This window comes from Podarcis pityusensis (genome assembly GCF_964106645.2).
Source record: "Podarcis pityusensis genome assembly, chromosome: 7".
In the NCBI taxonomy this organism is placed as follows: domain Eukaryota; kingdom Metazoa; phylum Chordata; class Lepidosauria; order Squamata; family Lacertidae; genus Podarcis; species Podarcis pityusensis.
This window is the reverse complement of record NC_138031.1, coordinates 39,159,581-39,180,010: the sequence shown is the minus strand read 5'-3', so window position 1 is coordinate 39,180,010 and position 20,430 is coordinate 39,159,581. Positions and strand designations below refer to the sequence as shown.

General features: G+C 40.0%; 1 protein-coding gene across 3 annotated transcripts in view; it reads left to right on the top strand.

The window, feature by feature from the left end:
- Nucleotides 1–20,430, top strand: part of RP1 (RP1 axonemal microtubule associated) — a 186,153-nt gene that overhangs the window by 43,230 nt on the left and 122,493 nt on the right. For all 3 annotated transcript variants that reach the window (XM_081013254.1, XM_081013252.1, XM_081013253.1), the window contains 12 exons: nt 714–865; nt 1,557–1,635; nt 2,563–2,638; nt 5,278–5,354; nt 5,720–5,751; nt 6,112–6,241; nt 6,984–7,087; nt 8,638–8,811; nt 9,640–9,852; nt 11,746–11,923; nt 14,532–14,663; nt 19,376–19,578. In XM_081013254.1, coding sequence (XP_080869380.1) covers nt 714–865; nt 1,557–1,635; nt 2,563–2,638; nt 5,278–5,354; nt 5,720–5,751; nt 6,112–6,241; nt 6,984–7,087; nt 8,638–8,811; nt 9,640–9,852; nt 11,746–11,923; nt 14,532–14,663; nt 19,376–19,578 — 1,550 coding nt within the window. The remainder of the gene's footprint in view (nt 1–713; nt 866–1,556; nt 1,636–2,562; nt 2,639–5,277; nt 5,355–5,719; nt 5,752–6,111; nt 6,242–6,983; nt 7,088–8,637; nt 8,812–9,639; nt 9,853–11,745; nt 11,924–14,531; nt 14,664–19,375; nt 19,579–20,430) is intronic.

Genomic DNA, 20,430 nt, shown 5'->3' with positions numbered 1-20,430 from the left:
GTGCAGTCGGGCCAGGATCGGTGTAAGACAGGCATAGGCAAACTTCGCCCTCCAGATGTTTTGGGACTACAACTCCCACCATCCCTGACCACTGGTCCTGTTAGCTAGGGATGATGAGAGTTGTCATCCCAAAACATCTGGAGAGCCGAGTTTGCCTATGCCTGGTGTAAGATGCTCAAACTATCTTGCCCCAGTGAACAACCTGGCCACTGAATTCTGCACCGGCTGAAGTTCCTGAACCATCTTCAGAGGCAGCCCCAATAGACTGCATTGCAGTAATCTAACTGCAAGGTTACTAGAGGTTACTAGAGCATAGATGACAGAAGTTAGGCTATCTCTGTCCAGATAGGGGTGTAGCTGGGCCACCAGCCAAAGCTAGTGGAAGGCACTCAAGGCCACTTGTGCCTCAAGTGACAGCAGTACCCTCAAGCTTTGTACTTGCTCCTCCATATTGAAAAAGGCACACACCCTTTCATGAATGAGGCAGAGTACAAACATTTATTTTCCCATAAACACATACATCCTGATGTTGATGACACATAAGAAACACCCTATATATGATTTGTTTTCTTATAGACGCTAGCTAATATGGGGGCAACTCTTCTTACTGTATAGTATGCCAAACTTCCCAATAGGATGATGCATCAATAGCAGTTGTTGGTGTTGTGCATGCAATAGTATGTTTGTAAAAGCCTGTCTTCTCTTACTCTCAGTGGCAGTGTATGAGGTGCATGTGGTAACAGGTGATCTGTGGAATGCTGGAACAGAAGCTGAGATCTACATTGCTGTCTATGGAGAAAAAGGTGACACTGGTTCCCGACAGCTCCGTAGGTCAAAGAAACCTAGGAAATGTGTAAAAGGACAAGTGAGTGGATTATAGCAATGTGTCTTTATCTTCTGAAGTACTCCCCTGTCCCCATTTCATTGTGAATATTTCTACAGGGCTATTCATGCATTCAGAAAGCACAGGTTTCTAACCCATAAACTCATTTGTCCCAATATTGCTACTAGCAATATGTCAGGACATTTTTTAAAAAATCATATCAGTAGGGACAGTTCAAATATGTAGGTTAGGAAAGTATTCTGCCAAAGTCAGATCGGCTAGTGACCCTATGTAGTTTGGCTGAGATGTTCTTCAGCAGACTGAGGTCCCTGGGGTAGGGTGCAGCCAGGCTTTATAGGAGTGAAGCCTGCTCCACTCCCAAGCCCCACCCACTTGCCACGGCTGGATTAGCCCAAGATTCAAATGGTTAGCTGGAGGGAAAGCCCATCAATCCAAGCAGCCGGCCAGGGGATTCCTCAGCTGCCAGCCACCTAGCCTCAGTGTTGCTTCCAAGGGATCTGAGCCCACTGAACAATTATTTTAATTCAGGTGAGTTACTGTGATCAACAAGAATTATTTTTGCCATTTACTACACAGGTAGAAACTGGTTTTGGGTATCCATTCATACTTATGTGCTTCACTGACCACATAGACTGATAATGCATCAGACAGAGAGATCTAACGTTTTTAATCCTGAAACTTTTCTAATCACACTTTAATTGTTTGATTGCAGACTGATATATTTTTACTTGAAGCCGTGCACCTTGGAAATCTGCATAGAATTGTTATAGGACACAATGGACTTGGCTCAGGTCAGAAATGTCAATGCAGTGAATTCTGTCAACCTGTTTTGCTGACATAGAAATGATGACAAGTAGCCCATTTATATGACTGCTGGACTCACAGAAGCGACATATTTTTATTTTTAAAATGACAGATCAATATTTAGGACAAGCAGGTTATTTTAGGAAAAATATGCCTACCATCATTTGTGAGAACTGTGACAAACTGGACATTCAAACTGTTTTCACACATGATTGCGTACACATTTTTTTACATATTTTTTCTTAAACTTCGTGTAGGGAAACTGTAATGTTTGAAGAGGTAAACTGATTTTCAGCCTTTTACTGAGAACTGCAGCATAAAAGAATCAATCTTCTCAGTTATGCTTTGTGCTTGTCAATATACAATTCTCCCAAACTGGTGACAATCTGCATTGTGAACCTTTGCTTTGATTGGTTGATGATTGAACCATTACTTTTCCGTGCTCCTGGAGTATGCCACAAAATTACACTGCTTCACAGCAGTTTATCATTCAGTAAGCACTGCAGCCTTTACAGCAAAAACTGTCGGATTAGGGTTTTTTCCTCTACATACAATTCACATTTGATTCCCTCCCCCCAAATAATATCATAGAGAAAAGTTTGCTAATATGTAAATGCTATTCGTATGTAGCACAAATAAATGGGCCACAGATGTGTGATGATTATTTGATTATATAGGACTTGATTATTAGCAGGTGAGCATGTGCTCAGATTGAATTGAGAAGGTGAATTCAAGGTGACATTGAGTAAGATATATGTTTTGTTAGCCCTGTGATGACTCAGTTGCATATCTACAGCATCCCATGCATTGTTCATGCACATTTTATCTGGATCTTAGTAACAGTCATTTGTGTGTGTGTGTGATTAGTTCACTATTAAGAATGGAATCTTTATCATCTTCATAATTCCTCCTAGGAAATGGTTGGTTTCTGGAGAAAATTGTAGTAAAGGATTTTATCACCAGCTCGGATTATAACTTTGCGTGCCACAGGTTTGTGAAGTTTATAATTTTGAAAAAGATTGCGTTAACCAACTCATAATGTTAGACCTCATTGTACGTGATGATCAGCTACGATCTTCCAAGAACCTGTTGTTAAGTTAGAAGAATTGCATAGTCTGAATTTCATAGAATCAAAGAATTGTAGGTTAGAAGGGATCCCAGGGGTCATCTAGTCCAACGCCCCTGCAATACTGTTTGTTTTTACTCAATAGTGTAGAAAATGCAGTGAGACCACTCAAAGGCACACTCAACATTTATTATCTCACCTGATCCAGATATAGCCTTTAATACTTAAAGAAGATTCTGGGGCTTACCTCACAGGTTCTGGGAAAAGACCTGGCTCAAACTGAGTCTTCCCCAGCAGATTCCAAATATTTTATCATCTTTTGACAATTATTTGTATTTTCATTATAAAAGAAGATCTTTCTATTTGGTGAGGTTGGAAAAAGGCTTACTGTTACAAAACATGAAGCAAAAATTTCAAGGATATAGAGCACCTGTTATATGCATCTACTAGTCAAATACTATGGGTGGTAACATTGCGTATGATCTTTTGATCAAATCATGGGGTGTGCAACCTGTGCCTCTTGCAGTATTGCTGGGCTACAACTTCCACCGCCTCTGCTCATTGACCATGCTGGCTGGAGCTGATGGGAGCTGGAGCCTAACAACTTCTGGAGGGCCATAGATTTCTCAGTCCTGGTGTAAGAGAGATTAGATATGCCACATCGCCCCCTCCTGGCAGTCAGCCCCATTCACACCTCTTCATTAAACACAATGTGAGGGGGAAGTTCCACAGTTGCTTCTGGGGTGTCAGGGAATACAAGTAATTATTTCTTTACCTCAGTCACCCACACAAAACAATAAAAGCAGAACTCATCCTCTTTTCATAGACCTTAGCACAGGTCTACCCCCAGCTAATATTCCCTCTCAAGCTTTGGCCATCCTTTTTTTATGGAGGCTGTATTGCATACTGTATTGAATGAATTGTTCTAAATATAATCTTGCCCATGCAACCCAGTACTATGCAAGTTTATTTGGAAGTAAGTCATTTGACTGCAATGGGACTTGTTGTTCTCAAATAAGGCTGCTCCCAAACAAGGGAAACCCAGCCAGATATTATTATTATTATTATTATTATTATTAGCAGGATTTTCACAACAAAACATTATAAATGACCCATTCATATCTATTTTGTTCTTGTACCCATTTATTTCCTTTAACATACAGATTTTGATCTTCCTATATTAATGCTAGCCCCCAATCTATTGATAGAAATCACACACCGCTCAAGACGGTAATGGCTTCATCCATTTTTTTTTATAAGATATTTATTAAGATTTTCAGAAAATTACAATATAAAAATAAAATAGAAAAAGAAGATACAAAGTTACAATATAAAAAAGAAAAAGAAAAAGAAAATACAAAAAAAGAAGAAGATTAAAAACCACTCAATTTTTCCATTACTTATTTTTCCTTAGCTTGTTTCCCGGACCTCCTCATACCTCCCTTTTTTGTATTCCAGTTCAATTTGTTGGTTCAGCAAATCCTTACCCTCTTTATTTATCCTAATCTTTGGTCTTAAAATAGTAACGTTAGATTTTTACCTATTAACAACCCATTTTTCATATTCCCTTAAAGCATTACAGCTGGAAACCACTTAATTTCTATCCAACATCATTCTAACATTCATTAATTTTACAATATTTCTGTAGATAGTCTTTGAATTTCTTCCAATCTTCTTCCACCGACTCTTCTCCCTGGTCTCGGATTCTGCCAGTCATTTCTGCCAGTTCCATATAGTCCATCAGCTTCATCTGCCATTCTTCCAGAGTGGGTAGATCTTGTGCCTTCCAATACTTTGCAATGAGTATTCTTGCTGCTGTTGTGGCATACATAAAAAAAGTTCTGTCCTTCTTTGGCACCAATTGGCCGACTATGCCTAGGAGAAAGGCCTCTGGTTTCTTCAAGAAGGTATATTTAAATACCTTTTTCAATTCATTATATATCATCTCCCAGAAAGCCTTAATCCTTGGGCACGTCCACCAAAGGTGAAAGAATGTACCTTCAGTTTCTTTACATTTCCAGCATTTGTTATCGGGCAAATGATAAATTTTTGCAAACTTGACTGGGGTCATGTACCACCTGTATATCATTTTCATAATATTCTCTCTTAAGGCATTACATGCCGTAAACTTCATACCTGTGGTCCATAACTGTTCCCAGTCAGGTAATGGCTTCATCCAGTAGAGATCTTTCAGTACAGTTTTAATTTTATGGCAATCACATTTTTTTTTCATAAACACAAGAATTGTTTGTGCCTGTACTTGTGTGTGTAGCTTTCATTCTTCACACAGCTGTGCACCAGTTTTACAATACTGAGATTCAAGTTTCTTATGGGGAAATACTCATTATTAAACTTCTGAAAGAGAAGTTAACAAAAATGTGGCTCTTTTTAAATATTTGTCTTTTCCTAAAGGTAGACCTTTATCTGGTCCCACAACCATGTTTCTGATATGTAATCTAGAGTTGGCCAAACTAATAACCCAGGTTCATTTTAATATACTTGAGTTTATAAAGAGCAGCATGGAAATATGTATTATTATTAAATAATGTGTTTCCCCCCAAAGGTGGCTAGATCAAGGAGAAGATGATGGCAAAATTGTTAGAGAACTGTATGTCACTCTTGATGACACATTTGCTGGGAGTAAGTATAAACCACTGGCAGACAAGAACATTTCATGAGTCATGGCACTTTGTGGTGTGTCTATAGAAGGTCACATTCTGGGTGTTTCAATGTTGGTTGTGCATGCAACCAGTATATAATTTCTTTGATATTTAAGGTTTAGCACCGATACCCGCTTCAAAGCCTTAAGGCTTAATCAGTCTGAGACTGTATTCTTATGCATGTTTAGTTATGAGTAAGCCTAACTGAATGCATTGGGACTTACTTCCAGAGCAACATGCGTAGGATCACAAAGTTTCCCTGGAATTATATAGGATTTAAGTCTTGTTGATTCTAGCAAATTTGCCCCTTAGACTTTACTCATGTTAGTGTTTTTATTTCTGTAGGACAAGAGCTGGAAATCAAAAGAGCAGAAATGGTAAAATTCTACCTTCTATCCTTTTTTTAAAGCTTTAAACAAAATTATTAGACCCATTTAAATCATGCTGTACAACATCTGTGGCTGTCCATGTGTTTTGCACAAGCAGTCTTTGGCAGGGGCCATAGGTTCGTAGTAGAAATGGGCACTGTGGAAGCACAAGGTACAGTCCTTAATTAGCATCTCCAGCTAAAAGGTCATGGGTTGCAAGGCTAAAACTCTTCTGATGGACACCCTGAAGAACTTCTGCCAGTCAGAGCAGACAGCAATAGGCTGGTTGAAATTTATATTAATTCAGTGTAGGATACCTGATGTGTTGCCGTTTGTGTGATGATTTATTGTCTGTCTTTCTTTAACCAGTGGGCAGCTGAAAAATGGAAATTTCAGAAAGGCAATACACTTCAGTTTTACAACAAGGTATCCCATGGATTCATATGCCTATCTCCTGATGGAACTGTTCATGCCCGTGGTGACAAGAAAGATAAATATGGTAACTTTATTGTCTCTTCTTTGTGATCATGGTAAATTTTTGTTAACCCTTTTTGTGAAGAAAACTCTCTAAACTTTTGTAGATGTACAGTACAGAGTTAAGGCAGTAGATTATTTAAACGAAATTCTTTGTTTTGTCATATCATTACACATATTAAGGCTAAGAGGAAGGGACAGCTCCTCGAGCCTTTGTTGTACGGGCTGTAGAACCACACAGAAATGCTCACATTGGGTTTGTGTAGCTTCACAAATGAGAAGCAGCAAAGATCAAGCCTGGAAATTGCTCTATTCATCCCAGACACTTTCCTCTGTAATTCTACGTGTGTGTGTGTGTGTGTGTGTGTGTGTGTAGAAGGTAGCTTGTAAGACCTAAGTGCTGATAGCAGCAGTGTACACTACCTGCTTAAAATGCAGCAAGGTCATTTCTCCACACTGTGATTCAAATTGTATCTGCACATCCTTGTTTGTATCAGTATGGCTGGGTGAGTTTCGATGTCACCCACTGTCTAGTCACACTAGTGGGCAAGGATAAACATTCCTGAGAGAACAACCTTGATATAGCAATTTCACCACCAGGACCATCGCCAGAGAATCTAAAAGCCTCACATTTTATCTGTGAGAGGAACAATATATTTCAGAAAGAGTAGACTTCATGCTGTCTTTTGGGTTTTAAGAGTGAGAACATCCCAGACAAAATGCTATGAAACAGCTGATCAGGTTTTTTGCTTCTGTTTTTTTTAAAGGTCTTTTCGATGTGGCCATCAAAAAAGGAAACACATGTGTGTTTAAAAGTCACCCAGTGCCACACCTAGCCCTTGGCTTTGCTCATGGTTCAGTTGCTGGAATGGTATGAAGCTGCCCAGGTTTTTCCCATGTGTCTATGAATTTCCAAAAATGTAAATTGTATCGCAAATATAGTGGTCACCAAAACCAGACGTATGTGATGAATCTTATGAACCTTGCCTCCCCACCCCCATTTGTAATCAGTTTTTTGTTTATAAATAGCTAAATATTGAAATATTAAGAAGTTTGTTTTCAGGCTGAGATTACAGGGGACAAATTGTGCCAGTATATTTCAAGTGACTATTCTCAAACTGTTGAAGCCTTCAGGATTTGTCCCTGCAAATGTGTGATACTATTTTAGAGTGAATAATAAGAAATAAGTAAAATAGTTGCTTGTTTTCACTATTTAAAATAGCAATGTAGCTTTCTTTTATGCATTCTCACTGAAGCATAATGGGAAAGCTAAATTTGTGACATATTAACAGTTCTTGAGGGACTTTTGGATTGAAATCATGCAGAGAAAGTGGAAATAAATAAAAGGTTAATACCTTACATTTCGTGGGTGGGTTTGAATTACCGTACTGGGGTCCATGATTTTGGTTCAATCTTTTCTCTTTGGCATAACCAAAACTACTAATGCTGCTGATATTGAGAATCAGCAAAAAAACCATACAGATTGCATTCAGTAGATAGGATGAAATATGGCAAGATCAGGAACTGATTAATATGCAGCGCAGTCTTCCCAGCCTGAAGGGAGTTGTTGTCCAAAAACATCAAGAGAGCACCAAGTTGACAAAAGCCAACACAGTTTAAAGAGAGAATCAGAGGGCAGTGGGGTGTGGTTCTAAAAAGTTTTGTACCACAAAGAAGTCTTCTTTGCCTAGAGTGTTTTATTCCAAAGCTGTGCACTGTGCTGCTGTATTTTTATACTATTGCATATTAGTACCCGTTATAATTTACTTAATACTATGCTTTTAGCATTCTAGCTAAGAGCACCATCCATAAAACCACAGTGATGCCTGTAATGCTGGAGGATTATCCCACAAATCATATTTGCTGGTTTGGCCTTAATAATGTCTGTTTTTTTCTTCATAAATACAATGTAACGGGATTTCACTCTTATAAGAAGTCACAGATAGTTTCTACTGGAGACAATGATAAGGTGGAAATCTTGAATTCGAACTGAACTGCCAAGAGACTTTGGTTCCAGAGTATGATCTTCTGATTTGACGCCTTCTGTGTGACCTTTTGCAGTGTTGTTTGTTGAAGGTGCTAAAGTACCCTTTAAGAAATAAAGAGAGGTGAAATTCTCTGGATACTTTATATCTCCAGATAGCGAAATCTGAGACCTGAAATCCTGCAGCATCCAGCAGCGTCAGACTGCAAGCCTGAAGGCAACAGAAGAAAAATGTCCCCATAGAAACTAATGTGTTAAGGATTTTATAAATTGTTGAACTAAATAACGAATAATAAATGAATAACAGCAAGGTGATCTTTGGTGCTTATGGCAATCTGCAGTTGGCTATGCAGTTTGGGTGCAAAGAAAACCATGACTTTTTATCTGGCTCAGTTTTCAGTCTAATATACTGATTAGTCCCATCTTGCCCTTATTAGAACAATGGTGACGTCCACTGTGAGCTGCAGGTTCACGTTCAGCCAAGTCGTTGCACAATTCTGGAATCTGCCCGGAACCCAGGGCAAATGGTGACTTTCAATATCCAAGGCACTGTAGCTGATGATGCCACAAGCTATGCAGGACTGACAAAGGAGTTTGTAGTTCATGTTAAGGTGAGATTGGAGGAGAAAGGCAATTGGGTGGTATGTGTCATAAGCCACTGCCTTAACTGGTTTCAACAGATGAGAGAGATCTCTCCACCCACTAGGTGGAGCTGAAGACTGCAATCGTCAAAATCACTGTGTGAGGCTAGGGTTTCTTTTTAAATCCCTTTGTTGTTCCTTGTGGCCCTGAATAATTCTGCCATACACAACCAAAAGGCAGTTGAGGTTGTGTGCAAACACATATAAAAACAACCAAGTCTGATATGTAGGACTGCTTCACACTTTGTGTGTGATTCCCCCCCCCCCCCACGTGGAAATAAGATCTATTTTTTTAAAAAAAGCTGTCACTTGCAAAGTGGAGCACAAGTTTTATTTCCCTGTGAAAAGATAAACTTCCCACATAGATTTTTATTTAATCGGAGCAAAATAAATATATGTGCCACATTTCACAAGTACCACATTTGTCTTAGAGCTGAGAACTAGGAAATACTTAGGCTTGGTTTTAAGCAAACCACTATCTCTCAGACCCCCTCTCCCAGCATCTACTAATCCAGCTGAAGTAAGTGGAAGTGCAATGCTACACATGACATCTCCTCAAAAGTAAGTCCCAATGAGTTATTTGACACTTACTTCCAGGTAAGCTGGTATAGGATTGCAGCCTTACTGGCTTGTATCAAATGTGTAGGAGACCTGGCACCATAAAAAAAGAAAACATTTTGTGATTTGCTGTGGGTAACAAGGATTAGAGAGTCACTGCACTGGGATGAAAGGTGAAGAAGTACAGAACTGTTTGAAAGGCCATATTATTTACAGCTGGTTCTTTTTGCTGATTTCTAGGGAGTGTTCCACAACAGTGCCATAATTTTGCTCACTACTAGCTACTGCCAGTCTCTCTGCCTGAGGCCTGATGGGAGCTGCAGTGGAGCAGGAAATCAATCTGACGACTCTTACTGGAGAGTACATAAAATCAGCTCTGGGGTTTGCATGTTTGAAAGTGTCAAAAACCCAAGAATGTATCTGAGGATCAAGGATGGGCAGTGTAATGGAACGGTAAGGAGCTCCTGTTCATGCTTTCTCTGTGGATGTGAACATAACCTGCCACAAGAAGAAGCAATTTTAAGTGTGCTAACACAGAAGAATCTGGCTAAGACTTGACAGTACTATGATTTTTGTTTCCCAGAAATATGGTAAAGATTATATGAGACAGGTGTCATAATATGAAAGAACCACTGGCTATGGCCTGAGTAGGATGGGATTCCTGGGAGGAACCAGGCAGGGGCAGAGCAAGGTGGGGGCAGTGGGGGCCTACCGCCCCAGGTCTGGTGGAGGAGGCATACAGGGAGAGGACGCGAAGGAGGCAGGCAAGCAGGCAAGCAAAAAAAAAAAAAAAAGCTGAACAACTTAGGCCGGGGGCAGTAAACTTTTTCAGCAGGGAGCTCACTGTCCCTCAGACCTTGTGGGGAGCCGGACTATATTTTTTTGGGGGGGGGGAGGGGAAATGAACAAATTCCTATGCCCCACAAATAGCCCAGAGATGCATTTTAAATAAAAGGACACATTCTACTCATGTAAAAACACGCTGATTCCCGGACCGTCTGCAGGCTGGATTGAGAAGGCGATTGGGCCGCATCCAGCCCACGGGCCTTAGGTTGCCTACCCCTGCCCTAGATGAACCAACCCAGGTCCTGCAAACATCATTGGAGGTCCTTTTCTATGTGCCTCCTTCTGAGGTATGGCAACACGAGAGCAGGCCTTTTCTTTGGTGGCTCCCTGCTTGTGGTATGCTCTCTCCAGGGAGGCTTGCCTGGCACCTTCATTACATATATTTAGGTGCCGGGCAAAAACATTCCTCTTCTCCCAGGCCTTTGGCTAATTAAATAATCTATGGCCTTTAACTGTTATTATGTTATGTATTTTTGTGTTTTAATATTGTAAACTGCCCTGTTATCCCCAGATGAAGGGCAGTGTAGAAATGTAATAAATAATAATAAAAATAGGAAAGCTTAAAACTTTTTTTAGAAAACAAGGCCTGTTTTATTCTGTAAGGGGTTATACAACAACCTTTATAACAACCACGGTTATGTAAAATGTTTCAAATAGTCATGCTAGTAATTCCTGTAGATAGAGTGTGCCTACCTTATGAGTCTCTCTCCTCCCCATGGATCAAATTGATTAACTGCGGGTTTCTTGATAATAATAATGTTAAATCTGGTTTTAAGGTCAGTGCAAATTGCTGATTAAAATTGGATGGCTGCCTATAATATGCCTGAAGTATTGCATCTAATAAGTATCAGTAGATCTTTAGTAATGTGAATGTCAATGAATATACTGAAATGGCCATTATAATGTTGTGTCAAACAGTACTATTAATAAGATGGCTGAGCTCTCAGGCTCTTAATAATGGCTTCTTCAGAATAGAGATAGACTATTAGAGGGATAAATAGTAATATTACTTTAAGTATTATCCTGGGAAGCCAGTAGGAGACCTGTTATTTTGGAAGCTGTGTCAAGATTCTACAGGAAATGTTATGTTTAGAAATCCACTCCATGTTTTAAAGTCGTTCAGTATACCAAATTTGGAGCAGTTCTATCTTTGGCTTTACTTAGGGTTTTGCTCTTTGTAGGTTGAACAGGGTCAAGCAGCCAAGAGAGATTCTGGTAGGCTGCATTCTTTGTTTGGTTTGCACAGATTTATTTGATTAATCAGATTTCTTCTGCCTTTAACATCTTTTCTGCATCTTTTGACCACTGAAATGTATATGAATGCTTTAGCTGAGATTCCTTCGTCGCAGGGGGTTGGACTAGATGACCCTAGGGGTCCCTTCCAACTCTATGATTCTATGAACTCCCTTGCTTTAATGAGAAATTTACCAGAAAAATAATATTTGTATTGATGTGTGGACACAGTCAGCTGATTTCTTGTTATTATCTGCTTTCTTACAGGGCACAGGAGATGTGGACTGTCATTTTAAAGTGCAAAAGAATTTAGAAAGTGGGTCTGTAAGCCTAGAATCTGCACGAAATAGAGGGATATATGTAGGTCTCCTGCCTAATGGTCAGACCAAACCAGTTGTTCATACTGGAGAAAGCAACATTTGGTTTTACCCGCAAGTTGTCAAATGTAAGTCACATTCTAAATGGTTGGTCTTTTACATTAAAAATATTGTTTGGAGTCTTTTTAGAAAGATAAAAACCTTGATTGAAACTAAAGATGAAAACTGTATTTGAGGCACCAATGCAGGGCCTGTTTATGAAGCATTTGCTCTATAGAACTGCAATAATCAAACATTAATACTATTTTAATTAATGCAACTCAGTGTTATTGTGTTGATCAGGCAGCCCAGGTGATTTGCAGGAGCAGCCCAGGTAAGAGACTGTGTCATTTCATGTATCCCATTGCAGTTTCTCAGTACGCAGTCTACAAAATATACCATCCTAGAACCAGGCTCAGTCAAGAATTGCATTTAGAGGGACACTTTTAGTTGAACATAACTGTTCAGAGCCAAACCAGAGTCTGGTGATGCAGTCCTTCAGAATTCCACCAGAGGGCTGGAACCTCTCTCTGATTGGCTACCAAGACAGCTAACCAAATAGGAGATGTGGAGCAGCACTTTGGGAGAAGCAGTTTCTGAGGGAGTTTTTAGACAGGGCTTTATTTGAGATGGGAGACAGGAATTAGGACAGGGTTTGTCTGAGGGAGTTTGGTTCAGAATTGAGTTTAATATCTGCTCTGAGGAGAATATCTATAGCTAGAGGAAGGAGCCTCATAGCTTAGATAGTAAGACTGTAGTGAGTGTCTTGGGGGAGTATACAGACAGGAGGGCTGAGTCTGAGCCAGGGGAGATAGCAGGTGTGCAGATACAGTCTACCTGGGTCTCATCTCAGTCAGGAGGGGAGACATCTTCTAGAAAGAGAAGACTCCCAGATCAGTTAAAAAGAGTGTGGTGATCCCCATGGTATATTACACTACAGTGGTACTTCTGGTTACGTACTTAATTCGTTCCAGAGGTCCGTTCTTAACCTGAAACTGTTCTTAACCTGAAGCACCACTTTAGCTAATGGGGCCTCCCGCTGCTGCTGCACCGCGGGAGCATGATTTCTGTTCTCATCCTGAAGCAAAGTTCTTAACCTGAGGTACTATTTCTGAGTTAGCGGAGTCTGTAACCTGAAGCGTATGTAACCTGAGGTACCACTGTATTTGAAAATACCTCAGGCGAGCTAAGTTTTCACTCACACAAGAACCCAAAAAGATGACTGGTGGCAATTTAGAAATTAAATTAATTGGCGCACCATACAATAAGTTCACTACACGTTTAACTGAGGGCAGTCAGTGGTGGTAGATCCATTACAGTTACTTTCCACTTAAGCATCATTAAGAGGCAATGCAGCACTGCAGCACTTTCTTAGGTGGACTAAGTAAGCAAGATTTAATGTGTGTTCACACACATCTGTCTATCTATATGCACATACTTTTATCTTACAGTATTACTACCTGGCCAGAGCCCTTAGGGAAAGGATATATTTTTTATCATTCTGAAGAAATAATAAATGAATGCATGATCTTGCATCCAGACTTTGCTCCTGCAAAGTAACTTTGCTGATTTTCTTCTCCCCAACAACACCTGCTGCACAGTACTAGAGGGTTGGGAAGAAGTCACTCTGGGACTGCAGGGTGTGAGGGAAATAGGCAAACATCAGCTTCCCCCTTTTGCTGGATCAAAGGCTTTCCATGGATGGAAACAGCCTTTTTATCTGTGAAAGGCAAAGTCTGGATTCACCTGTGAAATGCTCTCATTTAGGATCATATTTAGGCCAAGCCATTAACCTCCTTGCATTTGTAACTATTCCTATCATGTTTTTTGACTTCCTGGGGTTATTGAGTTGGGGACAATTAATTCAGTTGTTCAGTTTGTATTTCTTGTCACAACTTGGCAGGTAGATGAGTGCTGGAAAGCACCTATTAGAGACTGGTGTGAGGGGTTACAGTATATGAGAGCAGGTAGAGAAGCTGCCTTGTTCAGAGATGGGAGAGGGTTTGTTAGCTGGGCTGCAGAACCTGTCAGTGGCTGTGGGGCTGGACTCCCCTCCTTGACTGAAAACACTGAGCTGGACCATGGAGTCACTCAGTGGTACAGCCAGGCCCAGCCCCAGGGGAACTGGAGTGGTTAGACCTCTTCTCCATCATGGCCAGATTTGATTATTGCAATATTTGTAAGTTTAAATTTTTCAATGGATTTTAAAAATTGCAGCTTATTTCAAAGAAGATGTTGCCAATTTGAAATCTATAACTCTACATCTGATTCTTCTTTGCTGCTGCAGTATGTATAGGAGCAGAGCGTGGTGGACTGTGCACACATTTAATTTTGGCTGAAGAAGGCTTATGGCAGTGTTTTCTTTTTAAAGAGAAGGAAACAGAATTATGTGGTAGTGGAATATACCTCAGGGACAAGCCACTTGAAGCATACATAGCTGATAACACATGACTTGGATTTCCAAAGCAGTAAGAGGAATTTATTACCATCTCATTTTGTGTAGGGAGATATTAAGGAGTGAGCTTCTAGGAGACCAAACTCAAATATGTATATCTTCCACAATGCATAAAGATAAAACATGCATTAATAATATGATATATTGAAAAACTGCAAGACCTATTGCCTTCTTGATTTTTTGGACATTTCTAGAGAAATAAAATATGATGACCTTTAATCTTCCTTTTAATTAAATTTCAGTTGGCAGAGAGAAGCCTATGGGAACATCTGCAACGCCTGCTCAGCAGAAAGAAGTGATCAGAGAATCCAAACACCAACAAGCAGGAACTCAAAATTTAGTGTCCTACAGATGTCCAGATTCTCCTCCCTCAAGTAAGGGACCATGTAAAACAATAGCCCTATAGTGCAGCATTAATGTTGTCTTGCTTCAGTTTGGCACCTAATTGATGAGACTCGATTTTTCTTACCACTTAAACTCTACAATGAGTTGTAGATGGTGACCTTATGCTGTCATAGAGCTTATGTCATCTGAAATCCCTCCAAGTTATGGCTAGAGCTGGCCAAATATTTTTGCTTTCTTTCACTTTCTCATTTTTCCAGTCTTAAGTTCACTTATCCATGTTTCCACATCAGTTTACCATTTTTAAAAATAAAAGTTCTTATGAAAATTCATCACAACTTTTGTGCAGGTTTCTCCTACTACACACATTTTTAAATGTTTGTTCCCCTATTTTTAAATGTTTGTTCTGCAAAGCAATTTTCCCTAATACAATGTATTTTTCTTTTTTGTAAACAAATATATGCATTTATATGCACATCCAACCCTAGTAGATGCATTTTTGTACACTTAGCTGAAAAACTGCATTGCAAAATCTGGATAAGTGTGAATTTCCATAGACAGTTGTGTTTCAGTTCATGTATTCTTTTGGAAAGTGCAAACTAAGTAAGATTGTCTTCAAATGTTGACTGAACTGAATTTTTCCACTATTCCTAGTTATGAACTGTCTGTCATATGGTGCTAGGCATTTGAAGCTAAGCTACTAGGATATTGAGCAGAGCTTTGTTTTAGGTAATTAATTCAGTCCACAATTCTTTCTTGTGTATTAAACATTCTTTGTACTCTTCTTGCAAACAGGAAATTGTTATAGCTGCTTTTTTATCTTGAATCAGGATTGGGTATGTCTCTTGCATACAAAGTACATTCTCTACCTCTGTTGTTGCTATTCTCCTAGCATGTGTTCATCCAAACTGATTGGGGGAGGAGAGAAAAAAATGGGAAAAAATGTTCTTATGATTGAACCCTGAGTAAAGCACAAGGTCTTTTCAAAATCTAAAGTAGCACAGTTGTTCTCTTTGTGTGGATTGTGCTGGCTTCTAAGTTATGCCTTTAGCCTTTAAGTTAACACAATCCTGATTTGTTACTGTAGAATTCACTCTAAGTGTCAATACCTTTACTCAAACCAATGTTTATAATGTTAGGAGTTACATTTGAGCTACTCTTCTTCAAATGCAAGTGCTTAAGGCAAAAATTAAAAAAGAGATAAGTCTGATATAGAACCTGCATACAACTGGACTGTGTGAACCTGATAAAGTTTAATGTTCTTTCAAACAAAGGAGCATAAATTATATTATAATGCATCTAGCTCCAAGAAACAAGGCAATGAAAAATTCAGCAAGAACTAGCTCACAATTTCAGCTAGGAAATATAAAGCAACTAGATTGCAAGGTTTCTATGGGAATAAGTTTCTGTTTATTTATTTTGATCTAGATGCATTATAACCAGAGACAAAAGGAAAAAAGATTTTATGAAGCAGCCTGAGTTACCCATCTATTTAGCCTTTAGAATATTTTTTTTTGTCATGGTGGATTTGCATCTTGATCCCCTGATGTGTGACTAATCCAGGGTAACAATCAAATCCAGTTTTCAGAGTAGAACATTTTTAGCCTGTAGGAAACAAATGTCATTGGTTTACATGTCTCCAAAGAACTATTTATAACACAGAACTTGCAGAGCGTTATTTGCGTATGGATTTTCTAAGGAAAGTTCATCATCATGGCAGGACCCAGGCATTATCTACAGTTTGGTCACATAACATTACCCATTGCCTCAATACTTCAAATAGCATAATCTTATTTTCCTTCCTCTTTCTCTAGCCTCTTCAGGTTTCTGGTCTAAATACACACATTCTCAATTGTAATCAGATTCAAGCTAGTATGGCTGAATCATCACTAATGGTGTAGGCCAACTTTCACCAACCTAGTGCCCTCCAGGTATTTTTGACTGCAACTCCCATCAGCCCCAATCAGCTGGTGGGAATGTGGTCCAAAACATCTGAGAAACAGCAGGTTGGCAAAAGCCTTAGAGAATCATAGAACTGTAAAGTTGGAAGGGACCCCAAGGGTCATCTTGCCCTACTCCCTGCTATGCAGGGATCTCAACTAGAGCTTACATGACAAATGGCCATTCAACCAGCTACAAATCCACCTCTCATTGAAAATGGGAGGACCACCTGGAGGAGAATTCAGTTGAGTGGCGGCCCACTCCATTTCCCAGTGGCAGGGATGGCAGGAGGAGGCAGCAGAGCACAGCTCTTTCCCATTCATATAAGGCTGAGAAAATCAGAGCCAACAGCCACCTCTAGGCATCCTTCCCATTTCTTGATGAGAGTTTCTCTACAATTGTCATAGGGAGGTCTGGGGTGATCTTAAATGGGAGTTCAGAGCATGTCAGGACAATGCCCAGTTAACCGGGTCCTATATTTTAATTGAGCTCCATAATATTAAATGATTGCATTTGATTAATCAGTTAATGTTGCAGCCCTTTGCTTAATAGTTCTTTCTTCTGCTGCTTCTGTTTTTGTTTTTTAAAAAACAGATGGGAAGTTCTAATAATAGTGATGAGGTTATTTATGTGTTTCAAACTGAGCAATGTATTAATTTTTGTTCCGGGACTCAAAATGTATACTTGAAAGATTGCTTCTTCTTTTTTTTAGCAGTCAGTTTTGAGCACTGACTTTTAAATGGTACTTATACTTTCCCACCTTTTTGTGGAAGTAGGAAAGTGTTTGTTATAACAGTGGATATGCTATCACACATGAGGTGGAATCACACTTTGAGAGCTTCTGCTATCCATTCCCCACAACCACTTTGCAATAGCACATTTCACAAGATTGCTGTCAGCTTCATTTGCTACTCCTGACACCAACGGATTCTGAATCATAAACTTCACACACACCCTCATTTTTCGAGAAATAAATGATTCAAATAATCCATAATTAGCTTGCACAGGTTTTAAAACAAAGAGCTGCTGTTTCAGTTTTACTGTCTTTCTCCCATGTTCAGTTTTCTGTAACCCATGTTTCAGATTTCAGGTTTCTCAATGCTCATCAGTCAGGTGATTGCACACTTGACTCAAGCTCAACTGCTTCTTATCTTACACCGTTGGGTACTTTTAGATGTCCGTTAACTATGTTTACAGCAGGCTCCTTTTATGCTATGTTCTTATTTTATGAGATCATAAGACTAACCTGTTGAATCAGGCCAAGGGCCCATCCATTCCAGCATCCGGTTCTCACAGTGGCCAACCAGATGGGAAGCTTGCAAGCTGGACATGGGCACAGGAAACTCTCTCTACCTGTGCTCCTCAGCAATTGATATTCAGAGGCCTACTGCCTGTGACAGTGGAGGTAGAATATAGGCATCCTGACTAGTTGATAGCCTTGTTCTCCATGGAGTTGTCTAATCCTCTTCTAAAGCCATCCATGTTAGAGTCTGTTACTGTCTTCTGTGGGAGCAAGTTCCACAGTTTAACTATGAGCTGGGTGAAGATTTTCTCTGTACTGAATCCAGAGATTATTATTATTTATCGAATTTATATACCGGCCTATACTCGGAGGTCTCAGGGCGGATCACAGAATAAAATCAAAATATAAAACTACAAAATAAATAAAATGAAAACAACAACCCAATAACCACCCCAACCCCAACCCCATTTTAAAAGGGCATAGAATGTCAATTAAATCAACCAAAGTCTTGATTAAGAAGGAACGTTTTTGCCAGTGTTTGGTTGCATTCATTCAGATCTTTCCTCCACCTGCATTCAAGCCGTCTCCCAGCTTGTTTTCTCGCCCTAAGCTCTGGAGTATACCAGGGGGCCAAATGGACTCCACAAAGTGGGAGAGGACACTCAGGGGCCATTGTATCAATAGTCTGAGCCATTTGGGTGTTCCAGAGGTCGGTCAGGGCTTTGACAGGGGCGCCAGTCATATCAGCCGGAAAACTCCCAGAGCTGTTTGGAGTCCCACTGGATCCATCAGCCTCTGTGGGTGGACCTTCCTAATAGCCCCACCACCTCTGAGAAGGGGAAAAGGTGCTGACAGCCTAGATTGCAACAGGAAGTGATCTGACCATGACAAGGGACTGATGTCAATGTCCGCCACCTTCAAATCACCCTCTTCCTGAACATTTGAGAAAACAAGGTCCAGAATGTGGCCAGACATGTGCGTGGGGCCGGTGACATCCCCATGGTTGTCATGGTGGTCATGAAGTCCTGAGCTGCCTCAGAGCCAGCTGCCTCAGCATGGATGTTGAAGTCTCCCAGAACCAGCAGTCTGGGAGTCCTCGACACAGTCTCCGAGACCAGCTCTGTCATCTCAGACAGATACTTTAGCATGATAGTTTTCCATGGCAACTATCACTATGTTGGGCACCACTGTTATTTTTGGGAGATTGAGTTATTTGCTCCATGCTGCAGACCCTTGAAAAAAGGGGTGGGGATGTTGAAAAAAATAAATCAGTGTCTAATTGGCAACCTGCAGCACATAAACATTTAATCACATGTGGCAGTTGCAACATGGAGTACTTTACTACAGACTCAAAAAGGTGCCCACACTGTCCTGCACTTGCAAGGACTGCACTTGCTGTCCTTTCCCAAGCTTTCCATGATAGTTACATCAGTTATCCAGAGCACTGTGATTTGCACATATTGTGGTTGTTTTCAGTTCTCTGTCATTGTGTTTTGGGAAAAGGCCTTCAGACTCATGTTTATCCTATTATAACTACTATTGACATTCTGTACTTCACAGAGGATATGAGAAATATCCAAGATGGTGAGTCTCCTTTTCCTTCAGCTGATAAATGGAAAGTGTCAGTGCTGACAGGAAATGCAGGAACCCGAGCAAATGTCACTCTCTGGATATATGGAGACAAAGGGGTTGCTGGACCAATAGCTCTTGGCAAGGACAACAGAGAACAGCTGTTTCTACCCAGGATGGAAGATGCATTCCAGGTAGCTAATATTATTTTGCGACATATTTCCTACCCACACAAGATCATTCTTTCCAGTGGTAGGGAGAAGAACTTCCTCCTATATTTACTGCCTCAAATAAATTTATCTAATGTCTTTGGATTCATCATTAAATCAGCTGAATGTATATAGGAAATGGCAGTTGGAATTCTCTTTCCTGCCATATCTCTGAGAGCAGGGGAAACTGCAGAAGCAAATTGTTTTCATTAAGACAATTAGTTATAAGCAATTGGTTGAAAACTTGTCTTTAAAACAATATGCCTCCGTTGAAATCATAGGTAATGAAAGGAAAATAAACATCTTGTCTAAGGAAAGGGATATATCGCTTCTGCAACATTTTTTGGTACTGAAATGTCATCTTGTGAACAGTGATGTAAAAGAGGTAATTCATAGCTGGGTCTGTGAAGAGTGATAAAAGGGTTGTTTTCCAGAAAGAAATAAGAAGAGAAAGAAAAGGGCTTCATTATAAGAAGTTACAAGGTGCTTGTAGGCAGATTATGCTAGCTTGAAATTTTAGGACCCACTTTACTAAAATATTTCAGTAACTGGAACTGGACCATACTGCTTTCATGTTAGAACTGTCTTGGAACTATTGGAACTGTCCTTGGAAGGACAGGATAAACAGAACCCTTTCTAATCACAGCAGGAGTGACTATCCCTTTCTGAAGGTTAGAAAGAATTTTTCATGTAGCTCATAGGGTGCACTGAACTACTAAAAATCTTTTTCTGTGCCTTTGCCAAGGAATAGCCGCCCCCTCTGATTATAGCATCTTTACTATGCTGTACTGATGGAGAAAGGATGCTGATGTTTCACTTAGGCTTTCTATTGGTGGA